This window comes from Eucyclogobius newberryi, unplaced genomic scaffold, assembly GCF_026437365.1.
Source record: "Eucyclogobius newberryi isolate DKJ021-1_F unplaced genomic scaffold, fEucNew1.0.hap1 SCAF_22, whole genome shotgun sequence".
NCBI classification, from domain to species: Eukaryota; Metazoa; Chordata; class Actinopteri; order Gobiiformes; family Gobiidae; genus Eucyclogobius; species Eucyclogobius newberryi.
The window spans coordinates 24,570,821-24,598,642 of record NW_027315857.1 but is presented as its reverse complement, the minus strand read 5'-3'; the positions used below and the strand labels follow the sequence as shown (position 1 = coordinate 24,598,642).

Genomic DNA, 27,822 nt, shown 5'->3' with positions numbered 1-27,822 from the left:
CGCTTTAGTCCCGCTTTAGTCCTGCTTTAGTCCCGCTTTAGTCCTGCTTTAGTCCTGCTTTAGTCCCGCTTTAGTCCTGCTTTAGTCCTGCTTTAGTCCTGCTTTAGTCCCGCTTTAGTCCTGCTTTAGTCCTGCTTCAGTCCTGGTTTTGTGGCTCAGTCGTGTTTCAAACTTACTGTAGCAGATAAAGTGGCGAGTTGATTCATAATATTCTGTGTCCCATTCTTTATACTGGAAGCGGATGGTGACGCAGTTTTGGGGCCCTCCCCAGTTATCGGGGTTCCATTCGTCCCACATTCGGAAAGATCCTGGGGTTTTGTCGGACCATCGCCACTCGTCCTGGAACAGGCCGATCCAAGCGCCCTTTCCCTCCAAAGTGCCGAGGAGATCCTGGATTTGGTCCCGGGTCTTGACTGAAGCCAGGTCAGTGTAGAGCTGTCGACACAAGGACAAGGCCGCCCGCCACGTGAGGAGGGACGGGTTCAGGAAGTAGCTCTCAACGCCATTTTCAACTAAAAGGAGGAGCGTAAACGTAGGTTATAATAATAGTATGGTAATTGTGAGCACTTATATACTGCTTTATCTACCGCCGTTATATCAGCACCTTTTTAATCTGGTTTAATTCTGGTCTAAATCCTTTATTTATATAGCAGTATATTTAAAAAAAAAAGGTTTCACAAGTGCTCATTTTGATGTAAACAGTAAAACCAGCTAAATCAAATGGCTCATGGCTCTGCATTGTTTGGGAGGGCTGCACGCTAAATTCCATCTCCACTTATAGATTTCTGACAGAAGTGCCACATAGCTACCTTGCAGTCCCCATTAGAACATCCAGGTAAAGTAAGGGTATGTGGAAAGGGAGTTGATTTGTCCAGTCTGCCCCCAGAAGAACAGAGGGCCGCTAGGTCCTTTGCCACATCAGATCAGGATTTAGGCTGCACAAATTTTGTTACTCATGACATTAATTTAGTGGATGACATTCCTATTCGTCAACTCGAAAGCTCAAGTCCTTATGCGTCGCCCATAGTGCTCGTTCGCAAAAAGGACGGCAGCTTAAGACTTCGGGTAGTCTACCGGCAATTCAATCTGAAGACCCGAAAGGATGCCTTTCCTCTCCCCAGGATTGAGGAGACCCTTGATAGCCTGTCTGGTGCCTGTTGGTTTTCGACTATGGATCCTGCAAGTGGCTATAACCAGGTGCCTGTCACAGAAGCCGACAGGCCCAAAACGGCCTTCTGCACTCCTTTCGGTCTTTTTGATTGAAACCGGATGCCCTTCGGACTACGCAATGCTCCCAGCACCTTCAGAGACCAGCAGGGCCAGTCGCTGCACTTGTACCTTAACGTACGGAAACACTTGCAGTGGCTGGAGGGGGTGCTGGGGCGTTGGCAGCAAGAAGGTTTGAAAGTTAAACTTCTGAAGCACAACTTCTTTAGGCGTGAAGTCTGCTACCTGGGCCACTAAAATTTCAGATCAGGGCATGTCCACCGACCCCAACAAAGTCGAGGCTGTTACGCACTGGCAGGTACGGACCACTGTTTCGGAGCTCCGATCCTTTTTGGTATTTGCGAGTTATTATCGTAGATTCGTTGAGGGTTTTGCAAAGGTGGCTGCTCCCTTGCACCGTCTGGTGGCGACGACATTAGGCAGGTCCAAGAAGAGGGGGCAGAATCACAATCTTGAGCTCTGGGACAAGGAATTCTAAGAAAGCTTTAAGGCTCTAAAAGAAAACGTATCCACCTGTGTTAGCTTAAGCAGATTTCTCACTGCCCTTTGTGTTGGAGGTTGACGATAGCCATGGTGGATTGGAGGCTCAGCTCCATGAAATTGGAATTGCTGGCGCCAAAATTGGCCATGACTGAGAAGTTCTGTGAATATCTGTTGGGCCATAAATGTGTTGTCTTCACGATAACAACCCATTGAGGCAGTTGGGTGCGGTTGAACAGCGTTGGGCAGCCCAACTTGCCTCTTTCGATTTCGAATAACAGTACCAGTCAGGGAAGAGTAATGTCAATGCGGATGCGTTGTCAAGCAAGTAGAGCCCTGGTTTAAACCGACTGGCAGCATTGGCTCCTGGTACTCTGCTGCCCCTTAAAGTGAAGGAAGCGGTGAACCAGCTCAATATTGAAGCAGTCCAAGTGGCAGTTCAGACAGCTATAGCTGCTTATCCTGGAAAATCCCCTTCAGACATTGTGGTTTCCAAAGGTCCAATCCAGTTATCCAGGAAGTAGTCTCGTTTTGGAAGGAAAGGATCCACCTGAGTTTTGAAGAGCGACAGCGGCTATCAAGCCCTGCCTGCCCTGGTGTTGTTTTGCCAGTGGGATCGTTTGGCGGAGAAGGAAGGTTTGCTCTTAAGGAAAGCGTTCCCGTCCTGATGGTGGTGAGGGGGTTTGGCAGCTGCTTGTGTCAAGCTCTCTCATTAGTGATGTTTTAAATCAGGTCCACCAGGAGCATGGCCATCAGGGCGTAGCCCGGACCTTGGCTCTTTTGCGGTCTCGCTGTTATTGGCTGGGGATGGCCAAGGACATGGCCCAATGGTGTCGTCAATGTGAACGGTGTCAAATTGCGAAGGATTCTCATCTTCCTGCTCTAGCTTTAATGGGCCATCTCATGGATTCTAGGCCCAACAAAATCATTGCTTTCGACTTCACCTTGTTGGAGCCATCACAAAATGGTCTGGAGAATGTGTTGATCATGACTAATATTAGCAAATATACCCTGGTAGTGCCAAAGCGTGATCAGCGGTCCCAGACTGTCGCCAAGGTCCTGGTTGCAGAATGGTTCTCCAAGTTTGGCGTACCCGGACGGATCCATTTGGACCAGGGCCGCTGCTTTGAGAGCCTCTTGATCCAGCAGCTGTGCACTTTGTATGGAGTCGCAAAGTCAAGAACCACCCCTTACCACCCGGCCGGAAATGGCCAGTGCATGAGCTTTAACAGGACTCAATTTGCTTCGCACTTTGCCCGAATCGTGGAAGCGATGTTCTTGTTACCACAAATTTCTATGCGTATGACACTACTCCGCACCAGTCCATTGATGAATCGCCATTCCTTTTTGTGTTTGGCCAGGTCGAGTTCAGTTCCAGTTTTGTTCGAAAGAGTTGAGGACCCGGTTGGTGGAGAGCCACTTTTGTGGGTTGCGGAACATCAGGCTAGGTTGCGGTTGGCGTTTGAAGGTGCAAGGGCACCTGCAACAACTACAACACGACAACCATGTACAAGATGCAGCTTTGAGAGAAGGGATGCAAGTACTTTTGCGGAACTTGGGCTCTAGGGGCCGTTGTAAGACCACTGTGGTCCCCCGTACCGTGTATCGTTTTGCGGGCTCCAAACCCGGGAGGGGCCGTCTATACCATTGCACCAGCACATAATCAAACTCTTGCAAAGACTGTCCATCGGTCCCTACTAATTTATTAATTGGGGAACTTCCACATCCTGTTCCTCCCAAAAGGCGCCAGTCGTTGGTACATTTGCCCGATGAGTTGCCTGATGGGGATTTGTTTCTCGCGGTTTAGTAGTCTAAACTATAACCCTACCTCTTGGTTGCCACACACATGCTGTAAACACGCCGGATTGTAGACATGGGCTCATTTCTGTCTGTTGTCCCACATTCACACTAAGTGGCTAGCTCTCTTGCCTCACAGCAAGAAGGTCATAGGTTCAACTCCTGGGCGAGACTGGGCCTTTCTGTGTAGAGTTTGTTTCTCCGTGTCTGGGTTCCCTCCGGGTGCTCCGGATCATCAACCCAAAACATCCACAATAAGTCAAAGTAGTCAAGACCAAACCAAGATCTAGAGATGGTCACATTGGATGAAGGATGGGTCAAATGCAGCTCCTATGGGGACAATAAAGGCTAATCTAATAAACACACACTCCCTTCATACTCTGGACACTGGATGCAAATTAAGGGTTTTTCCCAAAGACACAACCGCAGTCTCGGGCGTTATCAAGTTGGTTTGACCAGTCCGTACTGTTAACTGAATATTCAGATAAAACGTAAGGTTTTACAGTACACCATGTGCGTTATTTTCTTGTAAATGTTTTAATAGTTTTTTTATGTCAGCAAATCAAGCCAGTACAAACTTTGCACAAACCTTTGCATAACCCAGCCAGACTAATCCAGGCCTAAACTGTGTCCAAGCCAAAAGTACGAGCCGTCTTTACTCACTCTTGTAACACAGCGATGCCTTCTGTTGGTTACAGTCTGTGGAGATCCACTCTCCCTCTGGGCCCATCCACACACAGTTCCCCACTGAGCTCTGGGTATGGCAGGATAATACAGACGGTGATTGTCAGAGTAAAGTCAATACAACGTGAGAGATTTTGGAACAAAGCAAAGTCATTTAATTTATACTAACAGCCAGATGAAAAAGTGCTTTACATTTAGGTTTACGTCACATAGACTTTACTTTATCATTCAATATTGGACACAATCCAGAGGAATGGTCATGTTTTATGCAGAGGGATCCTAAAAAAAGAGTTTCATATTTTAAATAAAAATTTGAAATTAGGTTGAATTTTATTTATTTTAGTAGTTTATTGTGTTTTCTGATCCAGAGTGATATTTCACATCCGTTTCAGGCACATTTCAGCACATTTCTGATGCCAAAATATTGTGTAAATATGGATGGTAATATCAGTACAAAAAAAAAGTTTAAAAAAGTACCACCACTCCATACCTGGTCCAGAACCTGCAGAGTCCAGTCTTCGGCTCGGGCCCCGTCAGACCAGCCCCAGGACTTCATGTTTGACCTCTTCAAACCCAACCAGACCACAGCGTCATTATTGTTGGGGAAGAGTTTGAGGATTTCTTGGTGCTCCTCCATGTTGTCCACCGTGGCCAGGTCCACATAGTGAGTCCGGCAGTATTTCTGGGCCTCGGTCCAGTTCAGACTCAATGGCACAATGTGATACTTGTGATGCACTGTCCAAAGAAAAGTGTTTTATATAGTGCCTCATCAATATTCATCACATGCCCCTTATCTTTCACCCTGGTTTTCCATAAAACACCAAACAGAGACACGTAGTGCCTCCAGAGTGTCCTGGCTCTTAAAATAAATGAACAGAACCGGTGACAAAGGGCAGCCCTGAGGAGTCCCAGATGCACCGGGAACAGGTTTTACACAGCTCCTGCTCCGGTCATACAGGGACCAGACAGCCCTGAGCAAAGGGCCCCGGACCCCGTATTTGTGGTTGGGCAAACTCCCTTGAGCCCTCGAGCACCCGATGGAGAGTCTAGAGCTGGTCCAGTGTTCCACGACCAGGACCAAAAACACTCCTCTTGAATCCGAGATTTGACTATCGGAGACAAGTGCTTGTTTTTGTTTTCCTCACCGTTAAATGACATTACCTGGAACTGTCAGAATCTTGCTTTCCGTCCCAGTGGCCAAAACGAACAAGAAGAAAATACCTGTATCACAGAAGACATTTTTACACATCAAGTCAAATCAAATCAAATCAATTTATTTTTGTAAGGCCCAAAATCACAACAACAGTTGCCTCTGAGGGCCACAGGGAGAAATGAATCAACAATAAGTCAATGCTATATTGCTACCAGCATCTGTAGTAGTGTGATTCAGAAAGGAAAGACTGTGAAAAAAGTCTGAAAGGCCAAGGAAAAGATATTTGAATAAAGGCAAATACTGTATGTATGACAAATGGTTAGTGTTGTATTTGGCAAATACTACGCCTTAAAGAATACTACACCAATATAGTTTAGAATGATTAAACATCAGCCATTACTATTTAAAGGTCCTGGGTTCATGTTATATGTTTTTTTCAAAATGAGCAGCAAAATGCAACTTTTCAGATACTCAGATACTGTAATGCCAGGCAAAGTTTCCATGGAGACAAGCAGGAGGCAAACCTTCCACCAGAAAAGTTACATTGTGCACCTTTTTTACAGTCACATTCATCAAAATGACATGTTGACATGGAAAATTCATGAACTAATCAGAATCAGAATCAGAATCCATTTGTCGATGAACAAAAATTCACAGACATAGGAACTTGTCCTGGTGCAACACAAACAACAAACATTAAACACTTTGTGAAACGGGTGAAACAAGTTCAGCTGACGTCATTGGTCTTTGTTCATACTAGTTCACACTTTCTTAAATGTCTCTTTAACGTGTAAGCCTTGAAACAGAGGTCTTGATCCCATTGGGTTCTTACCTGGTAAAATGAATTAACAAATGAATAAATAATGAGGAATGCCACGGCCAATAATCTCTCTTGTCTTGTGCAAAAAGTTTTAACCTCATAAACGTCCACTAACTGTGAACTAAGACTGTGAATAGTCTCGACAGTCTTAGTTCACAGTTAGTGGACGTTTAGAGACTATTTAATAATAATACATGTAGTCAAATTAGATAAGAAAAGAACGTTAAGCTCTGTCCCTGGAACCTAATGCTGAACTTTTTGATGTGAATAATCAATGAATCAGGGAGGGAAAAGTGAATATTAAAGTGAAGATTAACTCCCCCAAACCCCCATAGCAATAGTTCTTATTATTAAACAGTTAGCAGTAGATGGACATCCTCGTAATGTGTTGTACAACCACCCATAAATCTAAATAGTTGAGTATTATTGTCAAGAAGTTATGTGTAAAGAAAAAAAGGAAGTTGGTATTTCAGTAAAATTCACCTTTGTGCACAATTATTTCTGCAAAGTAATAATTTAGACGGACTAATGGTACATTAATGAATAAATTGAGCCGTTGAAAGAATAAAGCACATACCTGGACCCGACATCGCCCTTGTTCCGCGGATTAAATGTCTTAAACTGAAGAGGGAAACGCTGAAACTCAAGCTCATTTCTTTAGATTTGAATGCGAGATACGAAACACGACCTCGTCGCCCAGAACACTATTTACATCCCTTTTACCTAAAGTGATGTAAACAAGGCGTATGAGGGCTTTTAACGCTGTAAAAAACAACAACCTTGACCCGAGCTTTCAATATAAATGTCGCTCAGAGATTGTAAAATCCATTAGTATTTGAATATAACTTGTTCTTCGGCCTAATGAATGAATATCGTTAAAACAGGAACGTATGAAAGAAAAACATGCCCGGCCAGGGTTTTTATGCAAATGTTTTTCAGTGCGCGAGTTGAGATGGGACGAGGAAGCAAAGGAAACAAAACACACAAAGACAGAGAGGGACTTTGTCTTTGTCACCGATTGTTCATTTTCAGTGGATTTGGTGGATTAAGTCAGTGTAAATGAAGTCGGTGTAATACCTCATACGTCCAGGAGGGTTCCACTGTTCTAAAAGTCTCACTTGTATCATTTGGACACTTCCTACAAACAGAATAAACAAATAAAAACATCAAGAAATCAATTATTTTTAAACAAACATCTGCACATTTTCGTATACATTTCGTATACTTTTCACACTTTCTCAAAATCTGCCTGAAATACTTTGACTCACAAAACTGAGCAGAGGCAGCTGAGTCATCCTGATCCGCCAGTATTTGCACAAAACGGAAACTAACCTCAGAAGGGAGGGGCCGATTTACCCGAGTATCAAGCGGTGTCGTGTCATTTCGAAAATCCACTCTGAAGTCGTCACATCGACCCCGGATCAGAGCTGCTTTTAAAACACAACGCTTGTCACCAACATCCAGGCGGCAAGAAACGAAAATAACTTCAAAAGACGCGGACGTTTTTCATTTTAATCTTCAATTTTACGACGACAACTGATTTAGACGCACATAGGTATATATAGGATCGATATGTGCTCCAATACTTCCACGTTCAATGACGTCACCAAAAGTGTCGCTAGATAAGATAAGATAAGATAATCCTTTATTGTCCCACATGGGGAAATTTCATTGATGCAACGCAAGAGTTGTATCGTTAAGTGCGTCACGACAGAAGAACATGTAACGACTTGTTCTAACAAAGTGCGTTTCATTAGTAGTTTCGAAATGGTGTTAATATGTTTATTATGTTTATTATGTTATGTTACGCCCTGAAGTTGAGGTAAAGTTGTTTGCCAAACGTTGAACGCAGTTTTGGTTGAAGCGTCAATTTTGTAATGGCAGACCTTACAAACCTTACAAAAAATATTAAATAAACGGGTGTGACGTGGGAGATTTAAAGCGCCCCCTACAGGTCGGACAACTCAATGAACTTAAAGATACGATAGGATAAGCCTTTATTTGTCCACACAATGGGGAAACCGGTTAAATGCAGTTAAGATAAATATACTTCCCAGAATAACACTTTTATTTGGTTTATAATTTCACTTCCTGTTTGTAATCGATGACATCACACTACAAAAATTGCCCAGCAAACACCGGGTAAAAAGAGCAACTTTATTATTGCTGAAATAATGTTTAGAGAGTCAAAAAAAAAAAATTGTGTAAAGTATGCATAAACTTTGACTGAAATGAGCAGAATCCCTACTGTGATGTCACTTCCTGTCATTTTCGACAGTTTTTTCCTCAAGTTTTCTCCACAAATACCTGCTCGATCGGTGTAAAACTAGAATTTATGTGTGAACGGGTATAAATGCACCAAATAAAGTCAAGATTCAGAAAAGTCACAGGCACTTAAACATCTCAAATGACAATATTAGCGACATAAGACGTACAAACGACAATATCAGCGACAGAAGACGTATAAGGGAGTTTCGGTGCTCTGTGATTATAAAAAAACATCTCAAACACTGAATGTCTTGTCATGTCGCTCTTTTGTCTAGGTTTCCTGCCAAACCGGTTCAGTCGGATCATCACGCTCCAGCGCTGCAGCTCGGAAACATCAGAGACACAAAGACGTGTCATGAAGTCGCAGCGCTGCTTCGTCAGGTGAACGCATTGATTGGACAGTCGTAGGCTTACATTTAACTCGCAGGATCTGATCTTTGGACATTCAGTTTCAATTCACTCATACAGGAAATAAACATGATGTATTGTAACCAGATGAACATGTTATTTACCAAAGTGTTTCTGTGTCTAAAAAGCAAACTTGGAGCGGTGCAATACTCCAAGTTTGCTCCAAGGGATTCAGGAGTAATTAAAGTTCAGGGGGGAAAGAACTCTTGCTTGAGGACATTTTCTGACTCATTTTTCATTCATCGTTTGTTTGTGTGTTTGTTTTTGTGTTTCACTCAGCGGACTTGACCCTAAGCTCCGGCCAGACAAACACAAACATCTGCCATGGACGGCTGGACCTGTGCTCCAGCTGACTCGCCACTGTTCACAGTGTGCAAACTCAAAATGTCAAGTGTCGGTTCATACCCTCACTATAAACAGATTACTGCTATCACTCTCCCTTCCAATGAAGCGAGGGCAAAAACTACTGTCTCTGCTGGCTGGAGTTGGTATGTACAGGGCCCCGATTTGACGCATCCCAAGCTGTGTCGGCCCGTTTTTTGTTTTTTTCCCCGTTTCCTTTACATTTCACATGGGTTGAAATGTTAACGCACGCATGTCTTTGTAACTGAAATGTGTGTCTGGGACAGGGAAGCTATGGTTGAAATCCTGCTTCTCCTCCTCCTGTCAGCTGTTGATGGTATGTTTTATTTCTTTTGTATGTGTGTGCGAGAGAGTGTTTTTATTATTTTCTATTAGAACATTAGAACATAAACAAAACAACAATACAACAACAGAAAACAAACAAAACACACAAAAAATCACACAAAACACACACTAATAACAAGCTGGACCAGGTAGAACATAAGGCAAGTAAAAGAGTAAAAGAAGGAAATAAGGGAGTGGTATCACATACATTTTTGTTTCTTTAAGAGGAATTAAAGCATATTAAGATCTGAATAATTGTCCCAGAGAGAATTCTCCCATAATATTCTGCCAATCACACACAATACAAAATTAAATTAAAAGACAGCTTGTTTTATTTATAGGTCTGTGTAATTTTCAAAGTTATTATAATGTGAAAAATCGAATATCCAGTTAAAAGCGTGAACTCTTTCAGCGCTCAAACTTGAATGACGATTTTGTAATAACGTGCTGATATTAATACGCACCTTGGTTATTAATCAAACCAGTTGCGTCTGTTTGTATTCCGGATTTAGATCATTTCCGTGTCCAAACGTTTAAAGGGTTTGTTAAAAAACCCGTGACGTGTATTTTTCAGGGTTGTCTGTGTACGAGGTCAAAGAGGGAGGCGACGTCCTCATCCAGTGGGACGGCGCCAATGGGACCGACCTGTCCTCGCTCTCGATGACGTGCCATTTTGAGGTCAGGGCCCCGAGGCTGGTGCTGCAGATGGAGCGGGGAGCGGAGAAGACCGACGGCCAGGACCCGCAGTTCTCGGGGCGGGTGCGGTGTGTCCGGGAGACTCTCGCTCAGGGGCTGGTCCGGATCCTCCTGACTGGACTTGAACTTCAGGACTCGGGGTGCTACACGTGTGACATGACTGCCCCCAGCGCGGACAAGACGTTTATTAAGTCTGGTGAGCGTGCGTCCATGAGCTTTTAGTCAGGTTACAACTTTATTTCAATAAGCTCTGTGCACAGCAGCGCTAGCTAGCTGTTAGCTAATATTTATAGGCTCTTTTCAGCATAGGCCCGGCTAGTTCTGGTTGCCGTAAGTGCGTAACACAGATTATCTCAAATACAACATTTATTTTCCTCACTGTATTCACCCCGATTCACCCACGTTTTTTGAGAACAGACAGATTTATTTTGTTCTTTCAGAGGATTTTGTGGTAAACGTGACGCGCTTAACAGTGGATTCCAGACAACCACAAAATGAAGGTGAGCACATCAAAACGAGACATTTATTCTCATTTATTATCGGTTTAAATTGGCCTCAGCTGTTCTCAAATGGATTCACTGTTTGCAAGCCACTGATCATTTTCCTTTTGCAGATGAAGACAACGTTGAAAAGACCGACGTTACAAAGCCGTTCAACAACAAACGATTGAGGACCGTTCCATTCGGCGCCGTGGGCCTCTTCCTCACTGTGGTCGTGGTTGTGATTTGTGCCGTGAAGTACAACGGTGAGTTCTTTCACAGTCACTCCAAACCACATCTCAACCTGGCTTTTGATGAACTGAAATGTTTTCTCATAGATCATAAAAGACAGGAAAAAGTCACGTCCGATGTGGTGTGAGCGACCAAGCTCAATTTATCATGTACATGGACCGGGATCTCCTCATCTCTGGATCCTCTTCATCTCTGGATCCTCTTCATCTCTGGATCCTCGTCATCTCTGGATCCTCTTCATCCCTGGATCCTCTTCATCTCTGGATCCTCTTCATCCCTGGATCCTCTTCATCTCTGGATCCTCTTAATCCCTGGAACCTCTTCATCTCTGGATCTTCTTCATCTCTGGATCCTCCTCATCTCTGGATCCTCCTCTGGATCCACCTCCTCTCTTCATCACTGGATTCTTGTCATCTCTGGATCTTCTTCATCTCTGGATCTTCTTCATCTCTGGATCCTCTTCATCCCTGGATCCTCCTCATCTATGGATCCTCTTCATCTCTGGATCCTCTTAATCCCTGGATCCTCTTCATCTCTGGATCCTCCTCATCTATGGATCCTCTTCATCTCTGGATCCTCTTAATCCCTGGATCCTCTTCATCTCTGGATCTTCTTCATCTCTGGATCCTCCTCATCTCTGGATCCTCCTCTGGATCCACCTCCTCTCTTCATCACTGGATTCTTGTCATCTCTGGATCTTCTTCATCTCTGGATCCTCTTCATCTCTGGATCCTCTTCATCTCTGGATCCTCGTCATCTCTGGATCCTCTTCATCTCTGGATCTTCTTCATCTCTGGATCTTCTTCATCTCTGGATCCTCTTCATCCCTGGATCCTCCTCATCTATGGATCCTCTTCATCTCTGGATCCTCCTCATCTATGGATCCTCTTCATCTCTGGATCCTCTTAATCCCTGGATCCTCTTCATCTCTGGATCTTCTTCATCTCTGGATCCTCCTCATCTCTGGATCCTCCTCTGGATCCACCTCCTTTCTTCATCACTGGATTCTTGTCATCTCTGGATCTTCTTCATCTCTGGATCTTCTTCATCTCTGGATCCTCTTCATCCCTGGATCCTCCTCATCTATGGATCCTCTTCATCCCTGGATCCTCCTCATCTATGGATCCTCTTCATCTCTGGATCCTCTTAATCCCTGGATCCTCTTCATCTCTGGATCTTCTTCATCTCTGGATCCTCCTCATCTCTGGATCCTCCTCTGGATCCACCTCCTCTCTTCATCACTGGATTCTTGTCATCTCTGGATCTTCTTCATCTCTGGATCTTCTTCATCTCTGGATCCTCTTCATCCCTGGATCCTCTTCATCTCTGGATCCTCTTCATCTCTGGATCTTCTTCATCTCTGGATCCTCTTCATCCCTGGATCCTCTTCATCTCTGGATCCTCTTCATCTCTGGATCTTCTTCATCTCTGGATCCTCTTCATCCCTGGATCCTCTTCATCTCTGGATCCTCTTCATCTCTGGATCCTCTTCATCTCTGGATCTTCTTCATCTCTGGATCCTTTTTTATATTGTATTTAGGATGTACATATCATGCCGTTTCTGTAAATAGTGTTCAATGTTTGTTGTTTGTGTTGCACTGAATCACCAGGACAAGTTCCTTTGTTTGTGAATTTTTGTTCATCAACAAATGGCAATTTTTTCCCCCTTTACCACCTTCATTTACCGTTCTACATATGGACACACCCACATCAGCATCACCCAAACACAGCATGTCACCAAAGCCCTTTCCCATAACCCCATCATGACCTTTCTACTCAATCCCATCCGGTCAGTTCTGTCCCACTGTCTGTCCCACTGTCTGTCCCACTGTCTGTCCCACTGTCTGTCCCACTGTCTGTCCCACTGTCTGTCTGTCTTCCGTCTCTCTCTTCTATCTGTTCCATGTGGTTGAGGTAGGACAATTGTATCTCTGTAAAATCGCTTTATTAAAAATAAAGTTGTCCTCCTGAAGAGGGGGGGGGGGGGGGGGGGTGGTGGTGGGCATAAATAAATAAATAAGGCAGAGCAAATAATAATAATAATAATATGTCTGTTTGCCGTAGCCCGACCGAGCCGTCAAAATTATAGCCGACTGAAAAAAAAAAATCAGCATTTTGTCAAAATTATGCCAAATTCTTTTATTTTTCTTATATTTCGCCGACTCACCGACCGTTTATTCAAAAAAGTGCCGTGTTGAATAATGTTGTATCACTTGAACTCGCTAAAAGTATTTCGAAGCCGAAAAAGAAATGAAAATGAAACTTAACACGAGCGGAGAACGTTCAAGTCATTGTCTGTTGAAGCCTGACCCCTGGAGGTCACTGCGTGTCACTGGCAGAATAGAAAAAACAGGATTTGACAGTTGCTGAAATACGCAGAATTTGTCATAATAATGACAAGACGTCGACGATTCTACGACATGAAAATGGCCAAAAAATAAAACAATTTGTCCTGTACAAAAATAGTTTATTGGGTGGACTTATTCATTTTTATGTTTTGTACATTTACGGTAGCATCTCTTTTGATAAATGATAATATTAACTTAATTTCATAGGCAAATTATCATTAAATTCTACATACAAATTAGGAATTTTTTATGCTTTAAAGTAAAAAAAAAAAAATGGTGGGTCGGGTTACAGCAAACAGACAATTTATTTGGGGCAGCCTAAAGACAAATCGCAATAAACCCTTTTATGATTCTGATTCTTCATCTCTGGATCCTCTTCATCTCTGGATCCTCCTCATCCTCCACATTCCTGTTGACACCTAAAACTGTTTTCTGTGTCTGTGTGTCCTTCTATTTATTTGGATGTTATTAAAACAATTAACAAAATAGTCACATAATAAATGATTTGTTACACCATTTCTGAAATGTTCCGCAGTATGGCATTAAGCATTTATTTATTCAATTCAAGGGTTTATGTTGCTCAAAAATACACATTAACACTTGGTCAGATAACAGTCGTATGCTTCTAGTTTTGAAAACATAGTTACATTATAAGTTTTGCCTGTAACGTGTCGGTTTAATCCCTCATTCATCCAGGAGTGTTCCATTCTAGAAAAAATATTCAGTTGTATCATTTGAAGAACTGATCCGATATTTATCCTACTCCAAGTTTCGCTCCCTCCAAAACAGAGCAATGTCATTTATTCTATACAATGCAGTAAAGAAAATTGTGAAGAGCGGTACATAGTGAGACTAAACAGCCACAGCACAAGAGGCTTTATCAGCACAGAAGACACTGGAGTTCAGGACCACAGAGCGCCGTGCATCTGCATCTTAAAGACACTAATCAATGGATTCTGAGTAGGGAGAAAAGATGGTTTGACAGAGGAGTTAAAGAGGCAATCTTTGTTTAAAAAGAAAAAAACAGTGATTTAAGATGCAACTTTCCGGTCGTATATAATAGTGTCTTGAAACCCTGGAGAGGTAGACGCCCAGGGAATTCTGATGCTAATCAGGTACTCAGTGAGGAGGGAGCTAAAGTCAGTTTACAATAGGATGTAGATAGCCCATTACAGGGTTATTAGTTAACAACGAGGGAACCAAATACTCCCTTTAACAGGAGGTCCCGCCTGGAGAGCAGGGCTTACTCTGAGTAGGATAAATATCGGTGTTCCCAGACTCGATTCGCAGATTGAGAATGACTCTTGGATGAGAGTCAAAACCTTTCCAGAGTCCAGATGATACAACTGAATCTTTTTTCTACAGTTTAGCCAGTAGTATTTTTAAAAATGTTGATTATCAACATTAAAAACACAAGACACAAGATTTGACTAACGAGCTGAATTTAAAAAAAAAAATCCCCACATACAAATGTATACAATGGGATTCAGTGAGTGACAGGCAAGGACTGTGCTGGCATTGTGTGGATGTCTTTGTGTCGCACTCTGATGACATCACAGAGGGATTCAGCTCTAATTCCTGTCCTTTTAAACACTTATTTATTCATTTTTTTCTTCATAAACTGCAACTTACCGGGAGTAAGACTGTGATAAATATTCACCACGGGTTCAACACTACCAGACCAGAAGTCATAATGATGGAAAAAATGCAAAGAGTGGGTGGTTGCTTCCATGTAAATTCCTGGTTCAAACTTCACACATGACAGACCACAAAAGGGCGCAAACAAATCAACTGAGCACCTTTTTTCTTTTGCTTTTTGCATAAAACGTCATATTTTTCCATCGCCTTCAAACAAACAGGTGCCTTGAAAGGTAAAGGTAGAATAAAGACCCAAGAGCCCGGTGCAGAGGAGCTTTGGAGGACGCGCAGAGCAATGGCGTGGACTCGACTTTACGTCCAGATCATCGGTGAGCGGTTTAAATCTCACGACTCGCTGGATGACAAATTGCGAGAAACTGTGCGTAAGTTGTTCTGTCGTTTCAGGTGCAGCGGTTTTAAGCGCAAGCTCCGAGAGCGGTGAGTAAAAACGGCAAATAAAACAGGACAGTTCTCCAAACTCATTCAAAATCTCGCGGTAACGGTGCAATATCGAGCAATATCGAGCAATATCGGGACTTTGCCAGGGGTGGAAAGTGGCTCATTACAAATATTGCTGTCATTGAGCTGAACTTTTTTGAGTAGGTTTTTAAACGCGTACTTGCAATAGAGTATAATTTTGCCTTTGTAATTGTATTTAGTCGCATGTACAATCACTGCGTGTAGTGAGAATGGCTCAAGTGGTTGTAAATCGCGGCTGTTTCACCTTTGTCTCTGTTCTTTTCTAAACCTGAAAACTCACAAAATGTTAGTGCATTGTCCAGAGCCTTTTAAAACCACTTAATTCTACTTTAAACTGTTTATTTTCATGATTCTCACCCAATTTTTAGTCACTTAAATCCAGATAAATACGTGAATCATCTTGTTTTAAGACATTTCTACTAAATAAATGAGCATATTTCAATACTTTTTGGTAAGTGAAATTATTGTACTGGCAGATAATTTCACTTATTTCAAGAACATTCTTGCCTAAAACAAGTATACATTAAAGTGTCAAACTTGTATTACGATTATTGTGAGAAAAAACACCACGATTAAACACATTGTCACATAACAACACTTACAACACAACACAACACAAGAGATTGCCTTAAAAATACCTAATTTTGCTTCTAAAATTTATAATTTGTGACCTAAATTTTCCCACTTTTTTCTATTTTTTGCATAGTAAATTTTCCCACTTTTTTCTATTTTTTGCATAGTATTTTTGGGATACCATTTCATAAACCAGCCGATGTCGTGGGGAGACGCTCAGAGCTACTGTCGGCTGAAGCACCGGGACCTGGCCACGGTTCGGAACGTGTCGGACCACAGGGACATGGTCGTCCTGCTGGGGCCCGTCGCGCCCCTCGCCTCCTGGATTGGGCTGAGGAGGACCGCGACGCGCCGCTGGAGGTGGTCCGACGGCAACGGGACTTTACAGTCAGCCGTGCGTAGGATTCTGACCACAATCAAAGCAGAACTAAGTAACTGTGGTGATAGAGCCCCCCCTGTAGCTCCCTTGTGAAAATACACTGTCAGAGAACAGACGCAAACACTTTTGTTTGTTATCATAATCACACACAAAAGCATCAATTAAAGAAAGATCCAGGGTTTCTCAGGAGAGTTGTCTTAAGGTGGATGGCGGCAAATGTTGCAATGCTGGTTTTCCGCCCAGAGACAGCAGGGGGCGACAACAGACACTTCAAATGCTCCGGAAATATATATTTAACCATCACAGGGACTTACAAAGATGTTCAATAAGATGAAAATGTTACTTAGTTCTGCTTTAAAGGACACATATCACATACTTTTATTGTTTTTTGAGCTTTTAACCACGTTTTAACCCTAAAACACATACCTGGAGTTGTATTTAGCTTCGTTCAGTTTGATGAATCCTGCAGTTCGGAAGTCCTATACCTCTGAATCGCACGACACTCAATATACAACAATATACAGTTGTGTTACTTCACAGCTACAAAGCTCGGAGATCTTCTGTGCTGTTTAAAGCGCCCCCTACAGGTCGGACCACTCACTGAAAAAGATAACTATATTTAAAATTTTGCTTAACATTATAAACATTTCAAACTACAACTATAATTATACTTCCTTTGAGCAACCACTGGGCCAAAACTCATCTAATGTTTAAAAAATAAATCAAAATAAGATAAATAAATATATATCAGAGTATCGTTATTTTTGTTTAATACATTTCTAGAGGGTCAAAATATGTGTTTATTTTGTGTAAATTCTGCAAGAACTTTGGATGGAAGTTGGTATGATGTCACTTCCTGTTATTTTCAAGCAATAACAAGAACATTGTCGAATCTGCGTCTATATTTTCTAATTGTTCCATTTGATCCTCTCCAAGTACTGTGCTTTGAGAAGACACGTTTTTAAGTTCTAAAACATGGAACGCTAAAGCAAAGCCGCTCGAGAGCTTGTTTAATAGACAACGGCAATACAATAATGCATAATATCTGTCCAAGTTACACTTTTTTGTACAATTTGACGAAAACAATGAAACACAACTCACTAACGCCCCCTGGATGCAGCACTGGAGAGCGGGAGAGCCCAACGATGTGAACGGGATCGAATGTTGTGTGGCGCTGGGCTCGGACGGACAGTGGAACGACATCGCCTGCACTGACCACAAAGGATTCGTGTGCTATGAATGTAAGTACTGCTTTTTTAATGTTTACCTTCCTTTTGGCTGTTAATAAAGGGAAACAAAAACTGAAAAAACTGAACAATATGAAGCAGTTTATTGACTAAATGTGAATATGCTTTTTTGTCTGCGGTTTATTTTATTCTTTTTATTTTATTGATGCAAATAATGAAAGAAAAGGAGCAGAAAGAAGAGAAATCTTACTTTATCCGTCCCAATTTTCCACTTTAACTTGACAGATGTCCGCCTTTTTAACCGCAACAAACTAATTTTCTTTTTCGTATTACTCATGAAAGCAAATGTCTTTTTGTTCTTGACTCTTTGATTTCTTTGTCAAGATCATTCCATCAATGAACTTCTTTCCTTTACTTTGGTTCTGAACTGGCCTACTTATGTCAGCAATACCCTGAACTGTTAATACTTTAAGTTGGACGAATGGGTTTATGGGTTTGATGGTGACAGGCCCTTTTCTGTAAAGTAGATATAAATGTGGGACAATTATGGAGATCTATAATGTTTATAATACTGTGCTATTTAGGGAAGACTTGACTTAAAGTATTGGATTCATGTGACATTATATTATAATCTGCCTATTGTTTTTACATTTAGGTGAGGGTAGAATAGATATGTTCAACCTTTATTTATGTATTCATTTATTCAATGTTATTTAATATTATATTTATTTATTAATTTAATGTTACTTTATATATTTTTTTATGGTATTTATTTATTTTTTATTATTATTTTAATGATATTTTTTTTATTTATTTAATTATTTGTTTATTTACACACACTCAAGGTGACCAAAGAGCTTTTCAATAAAAATCAAGCCAATACAATCCATATCCTCCATTGGATCTAAAACTACCAACGTTGTTTTCTCGGTTAAAACCTTCATTATAGTAGTGATGCGATTATAAAAAATAAAAAAACGCTTTGAAAAACATTCTTACTGAGAGTTTTGTGACTTTTTTTCCCCAGAAGCAACGTTTTTTTTCTTTTTGGACAGGCAGTGTATTTAGAGAACTGCTTTACAAAACCTAAATAACGGTTGCTAACGGACCTAATTTTCAAATGTAACGTTTCCGTCTGTGAAGTGAACGGGACGATGGTGAGGTTCGTGCACTACAACAGCATGACGACCTGGCAAAGGGGGCGGAGCACGTGCCGGGAAAATCACCACGACTTGGTGGCCGTCACGTCGTCGGGAATAAACTCGGCCGTCCGGGGTCTGGTGGCTGAGGGGACGAGCGTGTGGATCGGCCTTTTCAAGGACGCCTGGGAGTGGTCGGACGGCCACGACACTTCGTTCAGATCGTGGGTTGACGGCGGCGATAGCGACGGCGACTGTGCGACGATATCGATGGAGAGCAGAGGATTCTGGACTGCGAAGGACTGCGCTGCAAAAATGCCGTTTGTCTGTGAGGGAGGTGAGTCAAGGGAAGCCGAAAACATAAAAGCAATAGTTGTCCCACAAGGCATCGTCATAGGTCCTTGGTTTTTTGTCCCTTTATCAGCTGTTTTCTTACCAGTGAAGAAGAGTAATGGTAGAAACAATTCATTTTAGAATGTATTAATCCCAGACATATTTATTTATAGTAATACATTTTTCACCTTGGTAAATCCAGTTGTTTTACACTACAAGACTGTGTAATATTTGTCAGTTTTCATCTAATATCATATTTTTAGTTCACCGATGAGGACTAAAATGAACAATATTTTTGTTGACTAATACAAATTGAAGACTTGCTACAAGCTCCACCTTTTCAATCACAGAGCATTAACAAACGTCGACTGATCGAACAACATTTTCAGTCACTATATCATTTGGAATCACAACCATATTAAATTAAATGTACTGACATAATTAACACATAATCAAGACCATATTTTAGGGGAATACCATTTGAATAAAATGAAAAATTATTTTTTTATTATGCCAGTTATGCCAGTTATATTTATACCTGAATAAAAAAGTACCTATATATTTTCAGATAACCACTATGTGTAATATTCCACAGAGGACAATTTAATTAGACATCTTGGGCATCTTAACATAAGGTCATGGCGCTCCCTTTTGGAATAATTAAAAATAGTCTGAGTCATCTCATTTCCTTTGACCAGAACATGTGCCTGACCCGTGATTGTTGCAGGTTTGAAAACTCGAAAGACGTTGGTGAAAATACAGATGTTCACCACGGCGCCTCCCAACCCCGAGGTCATCATTGAGCAGGTACGTTTATTATGAAAGAATGATTCTCGTTTTGTCGTTGGCGCACAGTTAAGCTGGGTGACACGTTGAAAAATGGATAATAATGCCAATGTTGCTTTTAGGAAATTTTTAAATTTGAAAACAATAAAATAAAATTGGGATAGTAAAACTCAATGATATTTTTCTCCAAAGTTTAAGCACTTGAGAAAATCCAAAATACACTCCCAAAAAAAGACTATTTAGTTTTTTGTTCATTTTAAAGACAAAAATAAGAAGACATTTTTAGATTTTCTCGATAACGCCCACATCGACTATTGAATCAAAACAAATCCCTTGTTACACAACATTTTAGATTTAAATTTGTTGTTTGTTTTGACGCCTTCGTTTTCAGATTATTATACGTTTATGGAGTAAAAAAAAAAGAAAAAAGATGGTTGAGTCGGGATGGAAGAGCAGCCGATTTAAAACTAGCCCAAGAACTTAAAAAAACATGAGTAGGAAACGCGACAAGTATGACATATTTCTTTGCGCTTGGGAGTTTGTATTACATATGGATGGATTAAAACATATTTACTGTTTTTCTATATTTTCTGTTCAGCTGTCAAACCAACTCAAAACCAACGGCGTGTCGGATTTCAAACTGAGCTGGAAACGAGGCAAAGACGGTACGATTTTCCAACGGGCGCCGACCTGCGACAAAAAGAAACGTGTGTGTGACGAAGCGCATTAGAAAATGTGCTTTTTAGATACATTTTCTCATAAAACACCAACAAAATTCTAGCCCAGTTCTAGAAAGTTAGATATACATACAGTAGATGCATCCATAGAATACATTTATGTTTTTTTTTGTTTGTATGTTTGGTTTAGTCTTAACAGTGTTTGAAAATGTTCTTTTGTTCTAGTTTTGATGTTTTAAACGTGTCATAATGCAGTTTTTCTTTTATAATATCTACATTTACTGACTTAACAACTGAGTGATAAATAAAATGCTTTTGCAGCTTTTAAAACCTGTCTTGGTCCAAGTTCTGGTCATTATCTGATTTTTGGAGTTATCGGATTATCAAAATGTTCCGTAAACAGTTCCGTTTGAGGTGAGTGATCGGATTTCAGGTTTTGACAAGGAAATTATGCACACAAAAAAGGCGAATGAATGTGGCTTGGACAGAAATGAAAGATAAAATGTTAAAGATTAAGTCATTTTTAAATTAATTGTCTTGTCAGTGATTTTGAAGTTCAGATTTCTCTTGTGGACATAAACACACTCCAATAATCAGCTCTAGATATTGGGTAATCTGATTAGTCTAGTTAGCTGATTTATACTGAGCATGTAAAAAGTACACACTGAAAGTATTTTGCCTTGTAGTGATGATGAAAGATATATATTATGAGGTTCACAGATATAAATTAGCATCATTTTCTTATTTTTTTCAGTTTATTTCTTTTTAAACATACAGCAACAAAAAAGTACATAAAACAAACAACTATATGATTTTAAAAATAATAATACATAATAGCAATAATATAGATGAATAATAGCAATAATGGTAATACAAAATAAAATGTTATAATAATATTCATCATAATCATAATAAAGAAAAACTGTAAAAGAAATAGCATAATTTTCAACCCACCAAATCCACTGAAAATGAACAATCGGTGACAAAGACAAAGTCCCTCTCAGTCTTTGTGTGTTTTGTTTCCTTTGCTTGCTCGTCCCATCCCAACTCCCGCGCTGAAAAATCATTTGCATAAAAAACCCAGTCCGTGCAAGTTTTCTTTCTTGTTTTAACGATGTTCATTCATTAGGGCGATGAAAACACTTTATATTCAAATACTAATGGATTTTACGTCTCTGTGAGACATTTATATTTACTTTTTTACAGCGTTAAAAGCCCACATACGCCTTGTTTACATCAGTCTAGGTAAAAAGAATGTAAATAGTGTTCTGGGCGACGAGGTCGTGTTTTGTATCTAACATTCTAATATAAAGAAATGAGCTTGAGTTTCAGCGTTTCCCTCTTCAGTTTAAGGTGCAACATAAAACAATGAACAACAATAAAACAACCTATATAAGTCAGAAAGAAAAACAATTAAAATCGCTATAGGATAAAAAATAAAAATAGGCTTAATTTGTACATGTTGAATTTTACATAGGTAGTGCAGAGTAGATATCAAGACGGTGCTCAGCACATCAGGTTCTGTGCCAGGTGCGTAGGAGAAAGGCGTACGTGACGCTAACTGTAATAGGGAAAGAAATCCCGCACACTGTAATACTTGCAAATAAAAATGCATTAGTAAAGAGACAACGTTTTGTGGCCGAAACGTTGCCTCTTTACTAATACATTTTTAGTGTGCGGGATTTCTTTCCCTATTACATATGTAGTGCAGACAGTGAACAATGCAGTGAGTGATAAAACCATAGTTAAAGGGACTGTTTAAGAAGTGTTCATGAGTCCAATGACAGAGGGAAAGAAACTGTTCTTGTGGCGGGAGGTTCTGGTCTGGATGGACCGTAGCCTCCTGCCTGAGGGGAGTGGCCTTCTGCCTGAGGAGAGTGGCCTCCTGCCTGAGGGGCCTGGACTCCTGCCTGAGGGGAGTGGCTCGGCTGTGATCCGACCTGCTCGTCCTAGAGTCCTGGAGACGTACAGATCCTGCAGAGATGGAAGTGTGCAGCCGATCACCTTCTCAGCAGAGGGCGCTATAGTCTCTGTTTGTCCCTGGCTGTGGCTCCAGCATAACACACGGTGGTGGAGGAGGTGAGGATGGACTCAATGATGGCCGTGTAGAACTACAACATCATCTCCGCTGGCAGCTTGGCTTTCTTCAGCTGCCACAGGAAGTACATCCTCTGCTGGGCCTTCTTGATGAGGGAGCTGATGGTGGGCTCCCACTTGAGGTCCTGGGGGATGGTGGGCTCCCACTTGAGGTCCCGGGTGATGGAGGTGCAGAGGAAGCGAAAAGAGTCCACGGTGGCAAGCCGTGTAGAACTACAACATCATCTCCGCTGGCAGCTTGGCTTTCTTCAGCTGCCACAGGAAGTACATCCTCTGCTGGGCCTTCTTGATGAGGGAGCTGATGGTGGGCTCCTACTTGAGGTCCTGGGTGATGGTGGACTCCCACTTGAGGTCCTGGGTGATGGAGGTGCAGAGGAAGCGGAAGGAGTCCACGGTGGTGCTGGGGGAGTCTGTGATAGTGAGGGGGGGCTGGGAGGGCTGTGACTTTCCTGAAGTCCACTATCATCTCCACTGTCTTCTGGGCGTTGAACTCCTGCAGCACCAGGACACCAGTCGGTCCGCCTCCCTCCTGTAGACAGACTCATCTCCGTCCGAGATGAGCCCGATGAGGGTGGTGTTGAATGTAGCGCTGGACTCTGCAGGTTCTGGACCAGGTATGGAGTGGTGGTACTTTATTTTTGTACTGATATTACCATCCATATTTACACAATATTTTGGCATAAGAAATGTGCTGAAACATGCCTGAATGGTTGATTTTCAAGGATTGTACAGATGTGAAATATCACTCATAGCCTTTAAAAAGAAAAAAGATAACACTGCAAGATTGTTTCATTTTTAAAATTCTCCTTTTCAGCCTTTCAGGTAGTTTTTAGACTTGATGAACTCAACTCTATATGGCAATGTCCCAGTGTCAAATTTTAATGTTTCTCTCTTAATGCAGACAAAGTGGGGGTTAAAATTATTACACTGTCTTTAATGTATTTTTTTAATTCAAACTGTTTGTTTTAGGGACATTGGGGACAATAAACTACTTAAGTAAATAAAATGAAATCTAATTTTAACTGGTTTATTTAAAATATGAAACTCTTTGTTTTGGGGGTCTCTGTTTGAGAAGTTTGGAATCCTTGGCCTACCACATGACCATTCCTTTAGATTGTGTCCAATATTGAATGATGAAGTAAAGTCTGTGTGACGTAAACCTAAATGTAAAGCACTTTTTCATCTGGCTGTTAGTATAAGTATAAATGAAATGACTTTGCTTTGCTTTGTTCCAAAATCTCTCACGTTGTATCGACATCTTTACTCTGACAAACACCTGCTGTATTATCCTGCCATACCCAGGGCTCTGTGGGGAACTGTGTGTGGATGGGCCCAGAGGGAGAGTGGATCTCCACAGACTGTAACCAACAGAAGGCATCGCTGTGTTACAAGTGAGTAAAGAGGGCTCGTACTTTTGTCTTGGACACAGTTTACTTAGGCCTGGATTAGTCTAGCCGGATTGGCCTGGTTATGCAAAGGTTTGGGCAAAGTATGCAGGTAAGGCAAGGCAAGTTTATTTGTAGAACACAATTCGTACACAAGACAGTTCAAAGTGCTTCACACAATAGAAAAAACATACTGTAAAATCCCAAAGATGTGACAGAAATCCCAAAACCTTCCAAAAATTCTATTCATTCATTTTAACAATTTTGCTGACATGAATCATACATGTTGACTGGGCTTAGTGATCCGCCAGATGTAAAACCAAATCTATCGGCCCACACTGGCAGACACTCTTTCCCACATTTGTCTCCGGGATGGGCACATTGCTTTTAGATTGATTCTTTCCCATGTTCAACCGTCCCTAGACGTCAGCGCGCTACCTGTCTCTGCACTGGCTTGATGTGCTGATGTAAAAAAACAAATAAAACATCCACGCACACAGCCACACATGTACATGTTCTTGTTGTCTTCACTATTGTTGTTGTTTTGTATTTGAAAATAAATAAAAATAAAACATTTCCAAGAAAATGATGGTGCACTGTGAAGACGATAGGATTGCAATTCATGTTTTGAAATGAATATTCAGTTAAGAGTAAGGACTGGTCAAACCAACCTGTCAATGCCCGATATGATCAGATTTCTAAAGCAAAGTAGGGAAGGGCCTAGAGGGGACCCCGCGGGGATGCCTGGTGCCACAGGGGGGTGGTAGAGCAAACTGCTGTTGTGTCTTTGGGCAAAATACTTAATTTGCATTCAGTGTCCAAGTGTTTGAAGAGAGTGTGTGTTTGTTGGATTAGATTAGCCTTTATTGTTCCTGTAGGGGAATTTGTGCTCTGCATTTGACCCATCTTCACCCAATGTGACCATCTCCAGATCATGGTTTGGTTGGGACTACTTTGACCTATTGTGCATGTTTTGGGTTGATGATCTGGAGCACCTGGAATCCAGACACGGGGAGAGACATGGAAACTCCACCCAGTCTGGCCCAGGAGTTGAACCTGTGACCTTCTTGCTGTGAGGCGAGCGCACTAGTCACTTAGTGTGATTGTCAGACAGACGGAAATGAGCCCATGACTACTTACATTTTTCTAATCCACCATTAGCTCAATATTCTTTTTGTAATCCAGTAAAGCCAAAATAGTACTAGATATTAACATTTGTTTTAGATCTGTGAAAGCTCGCTCTGCTTCTTCTGTTCAAGTGATGCTATCAGTCATCTTCAGTTTTATCGTGTCTCTCTCACTTGCTTCCTGTGTTTTAGATGTTATTAAAGTGGTCCACATAAAGTAAAATTTGTCTCTCTTTTGAAGGGATACATTTTGCTAAATTACTTAACATTGGTTGTGCAAATATATTTGGACTTCTGTGTAACTTTGTTTTTAGCAATTCTGCTATTACTGTGCTCTCATCTGATTTTAGTGGATATTATCTTTGACACAGTCTCCAATTAGTTTTAGGCCTTATTTTCTTCTTCATTCACTTCCTTTAGTCTCTCTCGTCTCATTTGTTTTCTTCCTCCTTTGTGAAATGAATCTGTAGCCTTTTCGGTGCTGTCCACCTCAAAGATTTACGGCACATTCCTAAAGAAAGGATTTTAGGAGCGGCACCTCTGTTGTTTGTTCATTTTCTGAAACTCCGCACTTTTTAATTGATAAACTGTTTCTTTACATTTTAGTCTTGGATTTTTCTCTTCCTGCAACTTGTTTCTTTGCACAATTAAACCATGATTCTGCACATTGAAGTTCTTTACTTTTTTTCTTTTCCTGACTTTTTAGTTGTAATCTCATCACAAAATTTCCACAAGTCTGTACTTTCAGATTTCTTTTGAATTACATTTTGACTCCCCATTTACTTTTTTAGCCGACCCACCTTTTAAACACCAGGTCCTCATTTTCATTAATCATCATTCCTGTCCAGATTAACTTTCTTAGTTGTCCTTATTATCAAGTAATTGCTTACATATCTTCTATCAAATTCTCTTCAAACTTAATTTATAACATTTTATATAAATTCTTAGTTACAGAGTGTGGTTGGAATTCAAGGAGAATGACTCATGAACCGTAGTGTATTTCCTACGTGGCAAGCTTCTAGGTCAAACCTATTGTCTGATCCGGCCACGTACTGGGGGCTCTATCCCAGAAATACAAAACGTTTTAGACTCCTAATTCCTTCCACCTAAAGCCTTAATGAGATGGTTTCTCATTCTAGTCAAGTTTGTGTTAATACCATTTGGTTCTTCATCTTTTTTTCTTTGCCTTTTTTGTTTTTCTTAAACCTTTCTTTTCAATTCAATCTTACTTTGCACACTTAATTTTCTCTTTTCCCAATGTTTTAAGTATTTAATCGCTGTTTTTTTTCCATGTTTACCCTGCATATATTTTGCATCTCCTTCCAATCCTTTGTCTAATTTTGAACATCAACAACTATTACAATTACCCATTTTGATGTAAACACAGGCGCGAGTTATTTTACTTGCGCGAGGAGAAATGTTGAAAGTCTCAGTCACAGGACGTCACTAACATCTCTGAGCTCTCTCTGCATCTCTCCTCAGTTTGATTGGTTCAGAGTTTAGCAGTCCAGGGTCAAACATTCACAAAACACTCCACATGTGGTTAATGGTCCTAAGATAAACACACACAATGTTAGTTTTCACAAATCCTTGTTTAGACATTAACATCGATTTCTTATCTTGGCAAGGTTTAAACAGCATATATCTTCTGCCTAGACTTGATTTAATGTCTAAAAGATTGATCCGCTCTGACCATCTTTTACTGCAATGATCAATACAAAAACTCTTATATGAGGTATACTTTCATGGATTTATATCGATAAAAATGATAAGACCTATACTTTATTTATATTTTATTCCATCAGACAAGGCCTTGATAGATTAGCTTCATAGTCATCATTTCTTGACAGCACAATCTTCTTTGCACATCGTGTGATTTAACAACAACAGCACACATTTGAAATGTAAGTGTGACATGACATTTCACCATCACAATTCCCCTCTCATGAAAATAATAAAGTATGGTTTAATTTTCATTCAAATAAACAAAATGTCATCAATCAGCTTCAAAATCATACAAAATATTAAAACCTAAGCAAACTTTTCAGAAGAGAAACTTTTCATCTCACTGTATAGGGGACAAATACCTTTGCCTCATGACCGCAAAAGTAGCACACAAGCCAATAATATTGATAATAATAATAATAATAATAAAAATGAAAATAATAATACACATAATAATAGTACTAATAGTGATAATAATTGGAAAATGCGCTTTTATATTATTATTATATTTTCTTAATCCAGGCAAATTCCTAGCTGTGTATTGTTCACCAACAATGGCAATAAAAATGATTCTAATTCTGATGTGTTTATGATATGAATCCTTGTCATCATTACAGCTCGTCCTTGTTAGTTTCTTTCTTCTTTTCGTCTTGTTTTTGAAAAACCTTTCCGTCTTTTCCTCTTTTCCAGCTCAGTTTGACGTGGAGGTTGTTTGCTCTGAAGTGGTCTTCCAGCTGAAGAAAAAGGAGAGAAGTTCATTTTTCTGAGACTGAGGAATGAGAACAATAAACACAAACACTGGAACTAAAGACGATCCAATAAAGGAAAACACACAAAAGATCGGGTGCACCGATGGGCTTTGGCACAATTTTAAATAGCGTGTCTGATCACAAGGTTCATCATTCCTTTTGTTATTGGGATAAATTGTCACACAGTTTTCAGGTGTTCCTTCATAATCATTAGGTTCCCCTACGTGCCACTCAGCTTCTCCTTCATT

At 40.7% G+C, this 27,822-nt stretch overlaps 1 protein-coding gene across 1 annotated transcript; it reads left to right on the top strand.

Annotated features, from left to right (window-relative positions):
• The first annotated feature begins 18,697 nt into the window (after positions 1-18,697).
• Positions 18,698-27,592, top strand: LOC140372123 (C-type lectin 1-like). The gene is made up of 4 exons (XM_072459408.1): positions 18,698-19,032; positions 19,756-19,835; positions 20,413-20,521; positions 27,516-27,592. Exons 1-4 carry the CDS (start codon positions 18,711-18,713, stop codon positions 27,590-27,592), a joined length of 588 nt encoding a protein of 195 aa, XP_072315509.1. The 5' UTR covers positions 18,698-18,710.
• The last annotated feature ends 230 nt before the right edge of the window (positions 27,593-27,822 follow it).